This window comes from Pyxicephalus adspersus, chromosome 5, assembly GCF_032062135.1.
Source record: "Pyxicephalus adspersus chromosome 5, UCB_Pads_2.0, whole genome shotgun sequence".
NCBI lineage: Eukaryota > Metazoa > Chordata > Amphibia > Anura > Pyxicephalidae > Pyxicephalus > Pyxicephalus adspersus.
This window is the reverse complement of record NC_092862.1, coordinates 104,108,377-104,128,219: the sequence shown is the minus strand read 5'-3', so window position 1 is coordinate 104,128,219 and position 19,843 is coordinate 104,108,377. Positions and strand designations below refer to the sequence as shown.

At 38.6% G+C, this 19,843-nt stretch overlaps 1 protein-coding gene across 3 annotated transcripts in view; it reads left to right on the top strand.

The window, feature by feature from the left end:
* The first annotated feature begins 13,572 nt into the window (after positions 1-13,572).
* Positions 13,573-19,843, top strand: part of CAPN7 (calpain 7) — a 37,084-nt gene continuing 30,813 nt past the window's right edge. Inside the window, exons 1-2 of one of the 3 annotated variants that reach the window (XM_072412345.1) lie at positions 13,577-14,135; positions 14,295-14,559. In XM_072412345.1, coding sequence (XP_072268446.1) covers positions 14,458-14,559 — 102 coding nt within the window. In that variant the 5' untranslated portion in view covers positions 13,577-14,135; positions 14,295-14,457. Of the gene's footprint in view, positions 14,560-19,843 lie in introns of all 3 variants that reach the window. The other 2 variants (XM_072412347.1, XM_072412346.1) reach the window with 2 other exon arrangements.

Genomic DNA, 19,843 nt, shown 5'->3' with positions numbered 1-19,843 from the left:
GGTTCAAATCTGCTCCAGGACACTATCTGCATGGAGTTTGCAGGTTCTCCCCATGTCTGTGTGGGTTTCCTCTGGGTACTCCGGTTTCCTCCCACATCCCAAAAACATGCAGTGAGGTTAATTGGCTTCCCCCCAAGAAATTAGCCTTAGACTGTATAAATGACATATGACTATAGTTGGGACATTAGATTGTGAGCCCCTTTGAGGGACAGTTAGTGACATGACTATGGACTTTGTACAGCGCTGCGTAATATGATGGCGCTATATAAATACTGCGTAATAATAATAATAAATTGTTACAGAATGGTCAGAAGCTGCAAGTAGCCAAATGCCTATACCCACTATGGGTATGTCCTGCATTTTTCAAAATGCATGTTTCCATGCCCGAGTTCTGTCACTTGAATGTACAGCCCTATACACTACATCACACAGAAATGTAGTGCAGTGAGATACTGGCTTGTTGAGCTTCAGCGACTGATGAGTTGCATCTGAGAAGCCTTTAAGGAGCACACCAAAGCTATGTGCGTGAATACACTATGTATTACACATGCATTTCTCTATGGACACAGTACCCAGCAGTAAAAGGCATGCTAGAAGCAGGGGAGTAACTGGTAAAGATGGGAAAATGTTTCCAAGGTCAGTTCATCCCAAGTAAGCTTTGGCATTTATATGTATATATATGCATGTTTTAACCTACAAATATTTGGGGGTCATAATCATTTGGTGAGATTTATTTTAAGCTCCCTGGCGGTATTCCCAAGTGTGGCCCGGGTTTAATTTTCAGTACCAAAAGTCTTAACCCCGAGCCATACTCGGAGTGGAATTGTAAAGGGCTTACCTGTCCCCACCAGCCTGTGGTGTACTCTGGCGATGCCCGCACAGCATCTGTGTCGCTCTGTGATGCCCGGCTGGCCCCTGGCCTCGTGTCCCTAGCATGTGAGTGTGCAGCAGCGGTGCACTGGGGGGGGTCCCCCTAAAATTTGGTTTTAGTAGGAGTTTTGGGAGACCTGAAAAGGTTAAAAAGGCTGCCTAGCAAATGTAAGACACAAGGAAATGCTGTTGTATGCTGAATCAAACATCAATAAGGGGGAAAAAAAACATTCTTTATTACATTAAAAAAAAAAAAATTAAACAAAAAACATGATACCACATGCATTTCACTATGCTAAATGTAAATGCAGCCTTGCCAAAAGAAGGACAAGATAAGCGTCACCATAGGCTTACATACCTCTACTTAAGGTATGGACTCTTAGGAGATTACTTAAAGGCAAACTATTCTCAAAATTTCACAATTTGACAGATGACAGATGACAATTAACAACCTATTGCTTTATTTTGCATTAGCATAGTTCCCCTTTTGAATAGAATATGACTTACCGGTAATTATGGAAGATGGCTGCACCCTGTACCCTGAGGGAGCTTTCTTTTTGTTTTTGACATCACATGTAAGATAACTCTACATGTGATGAGGAGTTAGGAGGCAACTTTTTATTGTATGTTATGCCAGAAAGTACCTCCACTTTATGGAGTTCCCATATTCTGAGGAAGGAGGGACGAAGACTGGAGCATTGGTCACTGAAATTGTAAATTTAGGTAAGTATTTCTTCTTACCTAAATCTAGAAGAAAGCCTCCTTTATCCTCAAAGACCAAGGGCTCCCTTTCAGATCCACAGTGTAAAACGCATTCCTGCGGTGCTTGTAGGTGTGGAGCAAATCATAAACCGCAACCAAGCAGCCAAAAGCAACTTGTTGCTTTCTGGAACTCCGCCGCAATCTGCCATTGCCATGTGCAAAAAATGGTCCCCTTCTATTCCCATTCACTTGAATAAAACCAGCTGGGACCGTGGATGAGCAACAGAAAGCTGACCGTGGGTCTGAATTTTCCCTAATGCCCCCTACATACAGTTGATGATGGGAACCATACAACTCAATTTTTAAGCAGGCTATTTTTCAGTCTTTAAAAAGGTTTCTGTCATTATAAAAAGCACCAACATTAAATGGTGGGTCTTCTGCAGCATTGCTGTGTCTACTACCGCCAGCCTCTTGTTATCACCACGGTGTCCTGTGGAGTTCCAGTTTACAGTAATTTCTTATATTCTGAGCTTCACAACCACAAGCATTAAGAGGACCAACAGAATAATAATTTGTGGACTGGTCTGTATTAGAGGTTTAATAAAACGTGGTAAATACTTTCAAATAAACTGATTTATTTCCCAGGTTAAATGCGTTCATCATGAAAGAATATTCCTATCTTACATCATGAATCCTGCCAATAACATGTCATATATATTGGAATGTGTAACTTGACCTGATGTGACTCAGCCACGTCTGTTTGGCCCGCAGATACATTAGTAAGTGAATGAACAAGTTCAGGTTCTAAGTGTTAAGAGCACAATTCAGGGTGATCATTTTGCATACTTGTTGAAAATTGAGTATATAGCTCAGTGAATCTTTCACTGTTTTTTACCCTCCTCTAGTATAATAAGATTTTTTTAGTAATTCTAGATTTAACTATTGTAATCTGCTCTTTATACAGATATTATTTAACTGTACAGTTTACCAAACAAGGAAATGAAATTGTTTAATGTTTTCAGAAATCAAGGAATTTTGACTCCTCTTAACATTCCTTGAACCCTTTCTATCTACATTCCTCTTGATGAATGTAGATGAATACTTACCTATTTTTTTTTTCGGGATGTTATGCTGGTATAGAAGCAGATGATACAATAGGGATAACTGTGTTACCTCTGGCCATGACTTTATGATTTAGAGGTCTGTGGTTTAGTTTAGAACATCTAGAGCAAATGTAGGAGATAGTGAATTTTACCCCTTCTCCGCATTCTCCAAGATACAGAGCAGTTATTTTATTTTTTGATACCACCTCTCTACCTTCTCTGCTGCAAAGCCTACCAAAGCCCCAAAAACTGGCTATGAAGAGTCAGCACTCACTTACATGATCTTTAACTTTCTGTAGAGGAAAAAGCATGGTCATTTCAATATCAAAGCAATTCATCCCATTAGATAATGAAGAGAGCTCTATGGCTATAAAGGGTAAGAAGGATTTCATTACATAACATTGCAAAAATTGCTGTCAACATACATGCTTCTATATTTAGAAAACATTTACATCAATTTAAGTTGGACTGGAATTGAGAGAAGAAAAAAGCCTTTGCCCTTGAAATGGGTAGTTCAGCCAAGAAAATTCCACAAAGATCTTTTAACATTTAAGATTTGCAAATGGAAGAGAGGGCAAAAATGTTAAAAACAAAGATGGTAAAAACTGGGTAGATATGCAAAATGATGATCCTTCTTTCACACTTATCTCCAAAGCCTGTGTGTCACATACACTTTTTTAAATCAAGCAATAGTCAACCAACCTGGGCTGCCAAGTGTTTTCAGTTCTCAGAATTTGTAATTTACACATGTAGATAATAGTACAGCACTAGTGAATTCCTCCTTGGACACGTCTGCAATTATGATTATCAGGATCTAGGGTTGTATTAGGGGTAATTCTTGTTCACAGCTTTTTATGGTTATCTTCACATTCTTTCAAGTTCTTGCTTGCAGAAAAATGTGTTTTGCAAAGTATCGAAATGACTTAGCACCTTTCTGACAGTTGCAGACTCAGTTAGCTGGTGATTATTTACAACAGGGAAGTATTTGTGTTTTCTGTCACTTTACTAATAAGTTATACCATTATACCAATTATGCAATTCCAAGCCCCAGTAAATGTGTTTTAGTGGCCAGTAGAAACACATTTATTGAAAGGTATTTGTCAGCACTTATTCATGTAGTCAGGGAAAGTCATGCCCCAGTGTGAAACAAAAACATTGATTATAATTAAAATTATAAACTTAATATCAGATATAATTTATAGAGCTAAATGTATGGAAATTACTACCTAAGGCTGGTTCTAAAGTTTTTGCAGGACTTTAAGGCTATGTACGCCCGTCAGTTGATTCTCGACCGAAACAATTCACAGGGCTCTTCTCGGATGAGAATGTGGCTTCTTTACAGAGGCCGACAGGTCGGATCGATGAACGACAAAAGACGGACGACTGCAATAGAAGTGAAGGTAGGGGAGCACAGTGGGGTGCTGCTCGCTTGTTCTCCCCCTCCCCTCTACATAGAACAGAATTGTGCTGTATGTCCAGTGCCGTTTCATTAAATTTTTGGTCAATGACAAAAATCTAGAGTGTGTACGATGCCTTATGTTTAGATGTTCAATGGCAGTCAAGTTTGACTGTAATATACACGGCCGAATTTCTTCTTACATAGAAACATTAAGGTAAATTCACAAATTTTTATTTCTGGGGCAAACTATGCATTTTATGCATCTATGTATCAATATCATTCTAAATTCACAAAATCAAGGCATTGAGTTCTTTATGACTGTTGTACACAGCAATGCTTTTCACACAGAAGGTTTTAGAAGGAGAATAGTGAACAATATGGTGTCCAGGAACCAAGCATACAAAAATGTCAGTTTTGCTGACATACTCAGACAGTGCACCAGGTGGTTATAATAACACAGACAGTGCACTCAGTGGTTATAATGAACTAGTCCCTCCCCTTCAGTAATCAGCTTTGTATAGCTTTCTTTAGGACAGACAATAAAGAAGGAATCTACAACAACATTTGTAAAATTCCTTGCAATGTCCATTGCTCACCCAGAGGAGATTGTTTCTTTTTTGGTCTGAACAAATGTGTAGTTAATTGACTTCCCCCAAATCGACCTTAGACTGTATGAATTACATATTACTATGGTAGGGGCATTAGATTGTGAGCCTCTTTGAGGACTTTAGATTTTGTAAAGTGCTGAGTAATATGTTGGCGCTATATAAATACTGAATAATAATTTATAGGCATACTGTAAGTGCAAATATGTATTCATACTGTACCTGGCTGGCTAATACAAAGTTTACATGCTCTTAAACTGATGTCTTAAAAATGTTTATCTTGTTTTTAAAGATTGAGATTAACTGTGGGCTCTTACTTTAAGATAAAAAGGTTCATATAAAATAATCACATTTTCACCTAGCTAAAAAATTTGTATATTGTATGTGTATCTGAACATAATAAATTAAATATATATTCAAACCCAATACATTTTCTTTAGTCAGGTCACGTTTAAATGTCTTGATTTGTAATTCATCTGAGTCAACAAACCCCAGTACAAGGTACAATGCTTTTCTGCTCTGGAGGTCTCAAAGATTCACTTACAAAAACACACACCTTCATTCATTCGGCCTTGCTTACTTAATCCCTTGATAGCAAAACTGGTGCCATGCTGCAGTGCCAGTGGAAAATCAGCTAACTTTTTATTTATAATGTGCTGAGCAGATTCATTAGCAACGTGGCTCAAATAATGAGTCATCTGTGCCTCATATTGAGAAAACGGAGAATTTCAGCCAAGATGCTTGTTCATCAAACATAGCTTACACATACATCAAGTAGCGCATCACATTCAAGCAGCAGGGTTTAAATAAAAGATGCTACATATGTTTTTATTTCCATATAAAGTAAGATTCTTTAGAAATCACTGATATATAAAGAATGTTCAGTATGATAGCAATTGGATAACACTTACTGCTAAAATAACAACACAGGGGCCAGCAGCTGTGAACAGTAGTGATTCAGTTAGATTCAAGTGTGAAGTTTTTTCTTAAAAAAAAATCAAAAACTTGTAAGAAAAACATGCTGGATCAGTTCTCAGCTGATGTAGTCTGCAGGACCATGTCTTGGAGCAGTTTTGTTGCCTTCTTTTCATTTTCTAAGAAGGAATCTGTGTATGTGTAACTGTAAATGTCATTAGTGAGCAGCTGAATAAGCTCTAGATGTTGGTTCTCGCAGCTTCTCCAAGAGTCAATAGAACTGTTTAGAAAACCCAAGGTCAGTTATCCATAGAGGAGAGATCATCTTGCAGGGACTGAACTCTTTGCTGAATTGTAATGATATACTATACTATACTATACTCAATTTAAGGGGAGCAGTTAAACTTTAAAGTTGAATTCCCTGTTATCTTTTTTGAAAATATATTTAGGGTGCCCCTTCATATAATCATTTTAATTATTTTTAGACTAGGAGGCTGTAATGCACAGAAGCATACTTACCTTGTTATTTGCTCCACTAGCAGCCTGTGATTTTCCTCTCTCCCACTTCTTTCCTAGAACTCAGTTGGGCCCTTCATGTCATCACATACAATATAGGGCCCGCAGCTTGTACTGCGTTGTATGTAATGAGAATGCCAAAGAGATGGCTGCACAACTATGAGATGGGGAACAGCTTTGAGGAACTAGTTATTCATCCCATAGACTTAACAGGTAGTTATTAATGAATGTAAGGGGGGGCACTATGTAAAACGTTGCATATAGGCCCATGTTCTGCATTTATTCATTTACTTTTTGCTTTTTTATAGTGCTGACACAGTACTTTATAAGGTACCTAGTAGTATTTATATCACCCCTGTCTTTCCAGGAAAGCACATGGTCTGACTTTCTTAGCACGCACCTATACTAAGCAATTTGGGGGAAAGCAATTTAACAAATGGGGGGGTACATTTGAATAGGAAAGTGTCATTTATAAAAAGGAGGCCATGGCATTACCCTGTTTAAACTGTCAGCAATTTAAAACTGCAAGTTTAAAGCAAAGTTCACACACGTGTACACTACAACCCACTTGCACTGTAAATTGTCTTAGTTTATGTAATTTATGACTTATTGGTAAATTTATGTATCTTGGGTTATGCAAGGAGCATTCTTTCTAATAACATTTCTGCCTGTTTGCAGCTGTCACACAACATAAATAACTTTTAAAAAGTTGCAGCTAAAAAAAGCTTACAGATGTTTGTGGCAAACATTGATTTGTCTGAACTGTATTGTTATAGCAAACTGCTTTCTCCCTAAATTTGTTTCTGTGGTTCCAGCACTTTCTGTGTTACTATTCTGTATCCCCGAATTAATCTGAAAACAATAACATTTCTAGGTATTAAGTTTTTGTTTCTGATCTGTGCTAGCCTTGTCACTCTGTGAAGTTCATAAATCCTTTCCAAAGCCAGAAAGAGTACAGAGCTAAAGAAATACTTTATACAGAAGAGTGTCAGATTCCTGATATCCACTGGTATAAACAATTTTTTTACATTTGCTTAGTTTTTTTTTTTATTTTACTCTCTTATGATTCCAAAAAGGGACAGAAGCCCAAAGCATGCCACCAGTTCTTGTGGCACATTTACAGGTAATCAGTTTGCAGTCTGTAACCCCAGTTTCTTATGCTTTGCTGCAACCCAGTGGCGGTTTAGTGCAAATGCAATTCTTGCACAATAAAGCAGAATTAAAGTGAAAAAAGCATATTTTTCATTTTATGTTTTATTTTCAATCATTTTTAAAAATATCATAAAAAAAGGAACATAAAACATATATGAAGACTATTATAACAACATAAAAATATCAGGTTAGCGTTGTACATATAATGAACCAGTAAAATATCAAACCAGTTTAACAAGAAGGAAACATAAAAGTGGTGGGGGGGGGGGGGGGTTTAAACCAGTCCCTAGGGGGGAACTGTGCAAACAGGTAAGTGTGTGAACCATGGTTCCCATATATTTTCAAAACCTACTAGATCTTTTTGAATTATGTAGGTGAGTTTATCATTGACCATTGAGTTTTGTAGTGATGCCCATCAGAGAAAGTGTCTTGGTCTGCGAGGCAAAAAACCATATTTACACAAATGTTAGATGATTTACATGGAAAATCCCTTCTGGGCATACAATGTCAATGCTATCCTCCTCCACCATGTATTTATTAGGATACAAAGGAAATAAAAATAGTCTCTTTCTAACATCTTTTTGCCACTTATCACCAGTTATACAATACTTAAACACTGGTTGCTCATGTTTTGCTGTGAAATGTTTTATTTGCAGTTACCTTGGCTTAGCACCCCAATATAAAAAAGGGCATTTGTGGAAAATTTTAGCAATGACACGTTTCTTCATAAAGTGCGCACTTTGACTGTGAGATATAAATTGTCTAACAGTTTCCTGTGGCTGTCCCTGTAGTTGCCGATTAAAAACTGTTTTGCCTTTGGTCAGTTTTTACCAAGAATGCTCAGAGGATACAACAGTGCAAAACTGACCATCAGCAGAATAGTTGACAGAGAATTTTCCAAAACGTATTATCCAAAACCACAAATACCACACTGGACGAAAATTGACAAACAGCAACAGGAAAATTTTAAAAAGCAAAGCTAGACCCAAATTTACTAGAGATAAAGAGCACAGGTTGGGGCTTTACTATAAGATATAGTATAAAATACAATAGAGAATACAACAGTGTAGAATTTGTGAGCAGAAGGACAATTTTCAGTTAGTGATAACTGTCTAACTAGTTTTTGCATAACTTTCCTTTCATCTAAGGGCATAGGAAGGTGAGTTAAAGGTGAGTGACAAAATGTAATATGGTTTAGGTACACACTGTTTTTACACTTCTTTCTTTTAACTAAAACAGTGTCTTGCTGTGAACAAAAGACATATTTAAGAACAAATGGTCCGTAGCATGTAAATCCTATGCTTTCAATACCCCAAATTTAAAGCAGCATTTCTGCCTTTCCTTGTGGAGTCGCTACACATTTGTACATGTTGGTTTTGCCTTAAACTCATGGTAGCCGCAAGCCTGTACTTCATCTCTATTTGCTACAGTTATACAGACATGCCGTGTCATGCTATAGTCATGAAATAACTGCCATTTATAAGTAATTTGTGTATATTATAAACAGTAATTAGGTGCTGTCAGCATGATTACTTGTGTGTAGAAGTTTCTGTCTCAGGTGTTGTGTGTGGTATTATTGTGTCACGAGTGTATTTAGCTGGGAGGCAGTATATACACTATGCTTGGCATGGCATAAAGTAAAATTTCTTCTATACACACTTGTGTGCAACCTTTGAGATTGAAATTTCTATACTTGGTGTTTCTGTCTTTTTTACTTATTGCTGAGAAAATTATTTTGGATAATTTATGTATATTTTAATTGTTTATTTAATGATTTACACTGCGGTTCTTTTTAGCACTTTTTAGAATGTTGTTTTATCTGCTCTGTTATATTTTATTGACTCACCACATTGCCAATGTTTTCTTTTTTTGGTTCACTCCCCAAAAACAGTAACACATTTTTTTAAAGCTTCATCGCCACTTCCAGTTAATGTAGGTCTTGTGAGACAGGGCTGGCCCTAAAGTTTGGGATAAACCTGAACTTACTGCAGGACAGCTTAGTTCAGGAAAAATAGGATTTAGGGTTCACTGCAACCTAATGTTTGTTTCTCTAATATCTACCACCAGGTACAAGGTCTTGAACTTTTAGTCTCAGACACAAACAGTGGGGTGATCGCGGATGTTTAGCAGCAGAGAAAAGTTCCACCAAGAAAACTAACCTTTCCTAGGAGGCCTCATGACAGTTTTTTAAAAAGCAAATGATCAATGGCTTCTTTGCCCATCTTGTACTGGTTATTGTGGAGATAGTGGCAGAGGAACATGCTACATACTTCTCAATCTCCAGACCCTCAACAGCAACTGATGTGGGTGGAAAACTTGGTACGCATCAGCCTTGTTGGAAATACTGGCTAATTGATGGGAGGATATAGAGTGAGGTATACTAATATAGGATGATTGCTAGGATTTCTATCATCAAAGGTACCAGAGGGAAGACATATCCTCTCTGGAATGACAAAGGATAAAATAGGGTATCATTGGACCTAGGTGCCTGGAGTATAACACCAAATACTTGTTTCAAAGGATCCACTAGAGCACGACCCTACCGCTGACAAATCTGTCTTGGTGAGAGAATATTTAATAGGGTTGACTTACTAAAGGAATTTAAAAAGTTTATTTACCAAGGCAAATTATCACCTTTTAGGTGATAATTTCTGTGCACATGTTTGGATGGATAAAGAAGGCAGAACTTTAAATCTTATTTATGTTAAGTGAAATATTGCTTGCATGGGGTTAAACATTTTGCAAAGTGAACGGGCCATATTCCTTTAGTAAATCAACCTTATTGTCTCTAATATGGCATGAGAGATGATCCACCCTGGTATTGTTGTCATCAGGAACATATGATACCATCAGGTCTTCTTTGTTTTTTTCAGCCCACTCCTGGAATAGACTTCTGACATTGGTGGTAAGAATAGTCTAATAAGTGGCGCTGAGGGTGTGTCAGAAGCACCGGTTCTGAGTCTTTATCTACCACCAGAAGCTTTTTTACACTATAGGAGACAATGAAAGCTCTGATACCCCAGATACTGGGGTGGATCTTCATGGGTGTCTGGAAGATGTCTTAAACATCCCTCTATGCAAGGGGTGTCAAACTCTGGCCCGGGGGCTTTTTCTTGGCCCCCAAAGGAATTCTAAATATGAACTGCAGCTGGCTGGCCCCTGCATTGAAATAGCGCAGCTACTACAAGTCCCGGCATCACTCGTGTCTAAAGACCAGCAGGCTCTCTGCCTATGCGTGGCCCCACATTGGACTGTTTTATAGACACAAATAACGCCGTGTATTTTAGTAGCATTGCTATTTCAATGAAGAGGGAGTTTCAGCGGCGGGCCACTCATAAGATTTAGCCCCGCAATGGCCGCTTCTGGCATTTCCAGCACTCCCCTTCAGCTGTACTTTTTCTTGCTACTCCATGGCATGGATTTGAATGGTTGGATTTTCATGGAAGAATATTGTTATTATTATTGTGAGTAATACTATGCAAAAAGGTTGCTATTCAAATTTAACTCAGAAGGCTACAAATAGAGAACAAGGCATAAGATTTTTTTCCTAAATAAAATTAAAAAAAATGTTATGCCTTTTTTCTATTATAAGCTTGTTGAAGTATGAATGTGAAGCAAAACCTTTGTTTATATATAATGAGAAGCAAACATTTCCTTAATTTTTTCAATAAATTTCAAGGTTGGCCCTCGACTTTGTCTAAAGTTTTTAATTTTGGCCCTCTGTGTATTTGAGTTTGACACCCCTGCACTATGCTCTTATTTTCTTTCCCTCCATCGTTCTGCTCTCATTGGTCTCTGCATTTCTCCCTGGCCTCCATGTGCCTACTTATACTTTCTGCTTCCCTTCGTCTTGTGGTCACCCCTTCCCTCACTGCTCCCCTCTTGCCTGTCCCAAGTTTCTTGTGCTTGTGAGTGCAGTTGCATCTGTTGTGTTGGGAAAGCAGGCACTCCCTGGTCACATCTTCACATAGTGATAGTTAGCCTAATTCCCATGAAAAAATTAATCAGTCCTTTTGGTTTATGAGGTTGAACAGGATTGGTTTTGAACCCTCTGTCCTGGTATTCCTCAAAATGGAACTAAACAAAAAAAACTCACCTTTACTTTCACAGATTCCTCGATCTCTTCGGAGATTTCCGGGATTGGGTCTTGCATTGTCCTGTATCTGACTTTATCCTGGAATGGAGGAAGCACTGGGCTCTGCCATCTTCTTTCTTAATTTTCAATCTTCTGCCTTTGTCATCCAATCTTACACTGTGCAGGTGCGAGATTGGGTGATGTAACTTGCTGTAGATGGAGAAAAAAAAAAGTGCTGATCTCACTGGGCATGCGTGAGGCATTTTTTCCCTTATTGAAGAAAAAGCTTTTACTGCCTGTGCCTTAGATCAGAAGAAGCAGCCCGAAGCCTCCTGATATGTGTGATGTGGGTATCCCAGGAGGCTCTGCACTCCCATTCTGTCTTTATCACTGTGCCCCCCCCCCCCAAAAAAAAGGTAATTTTTACCTACTGTTTTATGGTTTAAGTTGTCTACCCTTTTATGTAACGTAAAACAATTTTGGTGATAGGTCTGCTTTAAATGTTGGCGTTAACTGTACAATAACTTGTATTTCTCCTGAGGAAGCTATACAGGTAGTCCCCAGGTTAAGGCCATCTGACATATGGACGACTTCTAGATACGAACGGGGTTTCCCTGCTTGCTCCTGTGCAGAATGAAGTCTCAATAGGGGGAGGTTTGCATGACTTGCAGAAGAAATCTTTTGCTAAACACAGCTGAGGTTGTGAGTGATCTTAAACCCCCCTAGCGGTGTTCCCAAATGTGACTCAGGGTGGATTTTACATGCAAAAAGCGGTAATCCGGAGTCACACTCGGGTCGCTTTTAGCTAAAAAAAACCCCACTTACCTTGCTCTGTTGCTGCCCCCCGTCCTGCTGGTCCCTGCAGGTCCTTAGGACACATCTGCCTCCTCCGATCTCCAGCCGCAAAGTGCAGAGACGAGATCTACGGGGTTTCCAGATGACGTCGGTACATGCTTCGGTGCGGGCGGGAGGTTCGGCAAGAAATTCAGATAATTTTGTATTAGATTTAATACAAAAAAGCTGTATTGAGTCCAATAAAAAGAAAAATTCATATAATATATATATATATATAATTTTATTATATATGCTACTATACAGTTACATTACATGTTTATATATTTTTTTTTCCAGATTTTTGTGTTTCGCTATTTAAAGTTTAAGTTAAGAATTATAGCCTACAATGAAAAATAAATTTCCATGCAAAAAATTGTACCGCCTTTTGCATGGAAGTTTGGACAGAATTAGACAGCTAGGGAGGTTAAAGGAGGAGCTCTTCTGCAGCACCTTGTAACTCTTTAATGACCAAGACAAACTCTGTAGTTGTTTCTTTTTGGATATCAAAGCACAGCTTGCTCCAGAAGTTAATGAATGTCTAGGCTGCATAAAAAATGTATTTTTTTGCTTTGTTTGTGATTACCTCACAGTGAGGATTTTATACAGTAATGACACCATGCTGCCTAATATTATGTTGAGACAAACATCTATCTGTCCTAATTGCGTTTATTAAAATAATGTACCTGTTCTGACTTACATACAAATTCAACTTAAGAACAAACCTACAGTCCCTATCCCGTATGTAACCCAGGGACTACTAGCGAAACGTGAATACTTATAAAGGACTACACTTTGTGGAAAATCTTGTGAAATCCTCTTTTTTATTGTACTGTGTGTGTGTGTGTGTATGTATGTATGTATGTATATATGTAGATATATATATATATATATATATATATATATTTATATATATAATATATAAGATATAAGAGGAGTACCTACAAAGTCCCATCATCTGAATATTTCCATGTTGTATTTATGTGGTACTATCTGCAGGGTCTATTTTATTAGTTTGAAATACACACATAAAAAAAGGTTAATTCTAAAAGAGATTTTTTTCCACAGCTTTATTTCCTTTTTAATAGCTTTTAATGACAAATGTTGAAGGAGGATAACAAAATTTGATGCCAAAAAACACTTTTGAACAGTTAAATATTACTTTTTAAAAAAGTATATATATCCTTCAAAAAGTGGGATGACTGAGGAGAGAGGGGCTGGATCTGTGGGAGGGACAGTAAGTATTTTTGGTAATATTTGGTAAGTATGAACTAGGTGTTGTCAGCATTTTCCTGTCACAGAAACTTCCCCATAGGAAGGGTTGCGGACGTTTCATTTCTGTCAGCCAGGTAACAAAGCCGCGAATGTAGCGGACATTAGTGCGCATGCTCAGTTCTAACAGGAAGCCGCATTCCATCCCTGTGGAAACTCCAGGGCCTGTCATAACAGAGGAGGGAGGACGAGTGAGGGAGTGGGGAGCGCTAGGCTAGGACGTGTTCCTTCCCTCACCTCAGCATGTGTTAGCACTGCCATGACAGGAGCCGGGCAGCAGTGAGGAAGGGGTTACTGTAACAGGAGGAGGAGACTGTGTGCCCTCCTACCCACCCAGGCCGCCTGCAGAAACCATGGAGGAAGTGACAGTGTGAGTCCTGAACACATAAACACAGCAATTCATCGCTGCCAGCCGGGCACACAAGGTGGGAGACACCTGAGAGCTGATTGCTGGCACTGCCATCCATGGTGCCAGGGCTATACTGGGGCTATAGACTGATCAGGAAATACTGGGCATATAGGGAGCTAGTGTTGTCACTGCCCTGTCACAACACTTACATTATCTATTCCCTGACATTCTAATTGGATTATCAGAGATTGCCAGAATAACCATTCATCAAGATTACTACTTACCTCTAGAAGACCCCGATGATCAGATCATGGCACGTCACAAATACCCCATGTATCACGTAAAGGTGGGTATATGACATACAACACATCATAGATGTTTACCAACATTTATCAAGTGTTTCCATGAACTTCATAAGAAACTTTTGTGTAAAAGTTTCAAGCTATACAATCATAGAAGTGAAATCCGAGTGACAGCGATAACCTGTAATTTCCATACCCATCAGGGATCTCAAATCATTTGAAGACAAATCAGAGGTCGGAAATTCGATTTTAAGACTCTACAACCAAAGTGGTGATTTCAGAAGACCGAATGTTGCTTGGCCGCTGACACATCATTTTGTTTTTATTGCCTTCTTATTTATTCTGCTTTGACAAACCGCTGACGCCATGGACGCCGCTGCCCTGGAAGTGGATGCTTTAAAGTTTGCAAAGTTGGCTGTGGTCAATGACCAGATCGGAAAATATAAAGAAGCCGTCTTCTATTACAAGGTAGGAATTGTCATGAGATTTCTGTTCTTCAATCTCAATATTGTGTGAACATTCATTTGTTTTCTTTGATCTGGCTTGTTTTATGAATGTGATCTGCACCAACTGATGTGACTTTTCAGAGTAGACATGAACGTATTAACAAATATAATGCTATACAACTTACATTACAGACAGAAAGTAGTACAGATCTGTCACCGAGAAGTAATCCCTATTTTTCCAGCTAATTTATACTCGCCTGTCCCAATTCAGTTACAGGCGCCCCCAACCATCTTTTTCCTTTCAACTTTTTCTGATTACGATCTTCTGCTTTGTTGATTGGCTGGGCCAGGGTGATGTAAATTCTATGTGCCCGCTTATTCAGCCCAGGGGCCACAGGGGAAACCAGGATGAGCCCTTTATTCTGGTAACCAACATCATTCTGACTCTCACTCAGGATATCTAAGGATCCTGAACATGGAAGAGGACCGAGTGAAGATGTTGGAACCAATGAGTGAGTTTAGACATTGGGTCTGATTTGTTATAGCTCTCCAAGGCAGGAGAAGATAGACTATCATGGGTGATCTAGCAAAACTTTAAAGGATCTGTTTCAAGATTGAAAACATTTGCCAACTAGGTTTGCTGAATCACTCAGGTTCACCCATCATAGTCTATCTTCTCAAGCCTCGGAGAGCTTTAATAAATCAGGCCCAATGTCTGTCCCTTCTGCAATATAGAACTTACCTGCTTGCAGTTTTGTATTTTTTTAAAATTAGTTCTGCTTTAATACTTCCTGGGTTACAATCTGGAACAAGCACACAACCAGTAAAGTCCAACTGAAGCAAAGCTCATGATTTGTATACTTCTTCTTGGTCTTAATGGAGAACTAAACGCATTGATAGGTGGTGAACTTCTGCCATAATCAGCAAGTATGCAAAGCATAGATACCAATTATGGCTCGTACTTACCTGTATGCCAGGGCCTGTCACCACTTCATCCTAGGAAGGGGCCATCTTCACTGCCAGCTCGTTGGCCGGACTTCCGTGAGGACGGAGATCCTCTGCAGTCATTGGATAATATACCTGTGTGTGCACAGCAGTTACATTGTCCCCGATGGTTGGCTTTATGTACAGGGACCCCAATCTCATGCAGTTTAAAGCTTAAACAAAAAAACAGCATGAGTCATGGAGTTATTTTTTTGACAAAAGAGACTCAACAGGAAGCAAGCAGATATGTTTCCAGTGCGGGCAAGATCCCTTCCTTAGACAGTTATCACAGGCACGAGTGTCATCACAGAAAGATTTTCATTCTATTCTTGTTTTGGTGGTAATTTACATTTTTAGTACCCTTACTTTCCTTCCTGTATTCAGGACAATTGCAGAGAGTGAATCTCCCTAACTGGAGGTACAGACAAAAAATGACAAAGGTTTTTGCCATGTACCACCCCATCCAGATCTAAAAAAAAGTTATATAAGGAAATGCAGTTAGGGCAGTGTATGGGCCCTTGGCTGGTATGTGTACAGAAAGTGTTTGTGGCTATTGATATGCATGAACAAAGCACAAGTTTTCCTTATAGCGAAAAATATTTTTATTATATTTACTATTATGCCTCACTGTATACTTTTTTCATAAACTTTTTGTAAATGTTTTGCAAAATATTTTACCTGTTGATTCAGCCAAAATCCAGCACTTCTTGTTAGAGGCTAAGCTGCTGTCTTCCAGTAGCAGATTTGTCACTCTGCTTTGTATGTACATGCAGCAGATAATCGTCTGGTAGGTAATCAGACAAGAATTTGACATGTGTGCAGCCATCTGATACAGCTGATTGATGAACAACAAATTAGGATGACCACTATGCATTTCAACATAGGGGACTATGCGCTATGCACTATGCGCACTCCTTTGTTTATCTGTCACTGGAAACAATCATGAAAGATACATTCAAATGATGATTTATGGATATCCATCGGATGTAAGACTGTGGTTTGCACACTCAGCAGAAAGTTCTGTTACTGACAAGATCTGCAGATAAGCTCTGCAATAGATACACAAAAAATATTTGCTAACAAAACTGATGTATAAAAGGGCGAAATGACAAACCTACTGAAAAAAGAAATCCGCAAGATTTTCATACTCTGTAGGGTTAAAGAAAGAACTGTGTGTGTGAGGGTTTGTCTGGATGGTAGCTTTATCAGTGGAGGTCAGGTAATATTGTACTGTAGTTTTATGATATGTAGGTTTCTGTATTACAAACATACACACCTCAGTGTAAAGATAACCTAATCACTAGGGGACATGATGTTAATCAAGAATAATCAATATTATGACAAATTAAAGTGCAGCAATGACACCGGAAAGGTGTAGAGGAGTTGTACACAAGTCTAGAACAGGAAGGATAACTGCTGGCCAGTTATAAACCGAAATGGAAAAATGACTGCCCCCACCTGCCTCCTCCACATCAAAACAAGGCACATGGGCCTATGGTCAAACCAAGGATCCCAGCAACGCTTGTTGTCTGAGGGTATATTCAGACTGGCAATAAGATTGCTGTGCAGTTACCACTTCCACATGCCAGTGCAAAGCTGTCTCGGGGAAGACACTACATGCAGCTTCTACCCTCGGCAGTCCCATACAGAATGAATTGGACCACTACCGCCTGATGTCAAACCAACACTTTTGTGCTAGTGACTGAATCGCTGTCACCATGTCACCATGTAAGGTCACTTGATTCCGGAACTTTACCTAGTCTGAAGTTTGTTGACGAAGGATGCTCTGAGATTTTACAAAAGTGTATTTATACTTTAACTTCCCATTTGCAGTATTACATTTCCCTAAACTATAGGCCTGATTTATTAAAACTCTCCAAGGCTGAAGAGGACACATTTTTATCAGTGAAGCTGGGTGATCCTGCAAACCTGGAATGGATTCCTTTAAAGTAATTTTCTATTTGCTAGCAAATGTTTTGAATCCTGGACCGGATCTATTCCAGGTTAGGCTTGGTTTACACAGACATTTTCCCCAGCGTTTACCTGAGGCTTTAAAAGCCCATGTTTGAAATTCCCATGCATTCCCATGGGTTAATCTAAACTAGGATGTTACCTTGAGGCACGTTTACGAACGTTATCCATAATGCTGTTTGCATTATTTAAAAAATTATAACGTGGGGTAAACGCTTTTATTGATTTCAATAGGGCCTTTTCCTGCGTTTATCAGCACTTGAAACATAAGCACAGTAGAAACGCGAAAAACAAAGCATAGACGTTTTCCAGTGTTTTAAAGACCAGCTTTAAAACACTAATAACAGTGCATAAAAACGCATATAAACGCAGTAGGAACGTTTACATGCGTTTTTAAAAACGTCAGTGTAGACCCAGCCTTTGCTTGATTACTCAGCTTCACTGATGAAAGTGTGTCCTGTCCAGCCTAGGAAAACTTTAATAAATCAGGCCCAATGTCTCAAAAGGATTTAGGCATCTATTATTGAACACTGAGTAAAAAGTATATTTGTGAAATCCAGACAAATAGTTGCAATACATTTAAACCATTTTATCTGCAAAAAAATTATCTATTTGTACGTTCAGCAATACATCTTCCTATTGTGTGTCTCTGCTTGTTTTATGTGTGGTTGACCAGAATAACATATTTCTTTTGCAGGTGATGTGTTTTGTTGCATTTAGCTGTCTGCCTGCAGTTCCAATTTAACTCTATTGTAGTTTGTAACACATTGTAATACAAAGATACAATGTAAAGAAGAATGTCTCTCCTATACAACATGAGTTTATCATACTAGGGTTCTTGCTTTACTATGTGTATGTGATGATATTTTTTCTTAACTATATTGGTTTCCTGACTAATAAAGTTGATACATTTTTGTACATATATTTATATACCATCAAGGTATTATAAAGCACATTGGACAGAACTTCACCCATTTCATTGGCCAAATGGAGGAGACTTCTCTATACTATTAGGTATATTTCTTCTGCGTGTTCTATCAAACACTTATGAATAAATGCCCCTTCCCATTAATCATTATGCTGAAAAGGAAAAAAGAAAAGCAAAAAAAAAACAGGGACTGTACAGGCATACAAATAACCTACTGAGAACAAAAAAACTTAAAAACAAAAAAATCTACATATTTAATTCAATGTATATACAGAAGAAAAGGCATCAACACAAGACAATCGTGCATATTAAAAAACTTTAATCATTCGGTAGTCTTTTTTTCTCACATATGTCCTAAAAACAGGCTCAGTGCGTTTTGCAGAACATGCTTGCTTCTTCAGCTTAATGAATGACGTTGGGAGACCTCTGTTATATTTTCACCTCAGACAATGATTTTGATGACAAGGGGTACTCAGCCTAAACGCAGCCAGCCTTCCAAGTGTTACCTTCTTGTAAAAAGTACTTTTACTAATATGGAGGAGAAATTGGATCAGTAAGCAAATGAAAATCTTGCTATATATATGTGGTGTAATAATCTGCTATCACTACTGGTATGTAAATGTAATAGGTGTGTTTAGTCCAATGGAATTATTTCCTGGAGGCGTGTTCCTGGCTCACGTTGAATCACTTCCCTTCAATAAATTTTCTTTTAATTCACAGCCTACATTTTTTAAAATTTGTTTTAGATTTATTGTGGTCAAATCTTTCCTCTTATGGTTTAAACTCTTTGCTCTCTGTTTTGGTGTCAATGGTTTTCAAACCAGAAAGTGAGTTAAAATTTTTCTAATGATGACATATTGATTGCTAATATAGAGGGTAGGGTGACCAGCCTAATAAAATGTATTCAAAAACTGGCAGATAATCTGTGTTTTAGTATCTTATTTAATGAATTGTATCCATTAATCTACGGAATACACTGGTTGAGAGAAACAGCATAGACTAATGGTACTTTCATGGTATTTAAAGTCATATTAGTAGAGTGTTTAACAATCCTGGTAAAACCCAGACAATTTGAGCTGCCAGCAGTTGTGTTTATTTTTAAGCTAGTTCTTGTTTACCTGAGAAAGTCCCTTAACCTCCTTGCAGTTAAGCCCGACCTTCGCTCGGGCAAAAAAAAATTGCAAGGATGGTTAAGCCCGAGATTTTTCACTTACCTGGTCCCCCTGTGCTCATCCAGCGTCGTCCTCCATCGGTCATCGTCCGCCGATCTCTCCAGCGTCGGGTGCTAGCGGGACCGGTAAGAAGCCGGCCGGCTTCTTACCTGGTCCCGCTGATCGTCCGACGTCCTGCTCGTTCCAGCGCCGGATGATCTCTGCAGGGAGAAGCTGTCCGGCGGAGAAAAAAAAAACCGGACGGCTTCTCC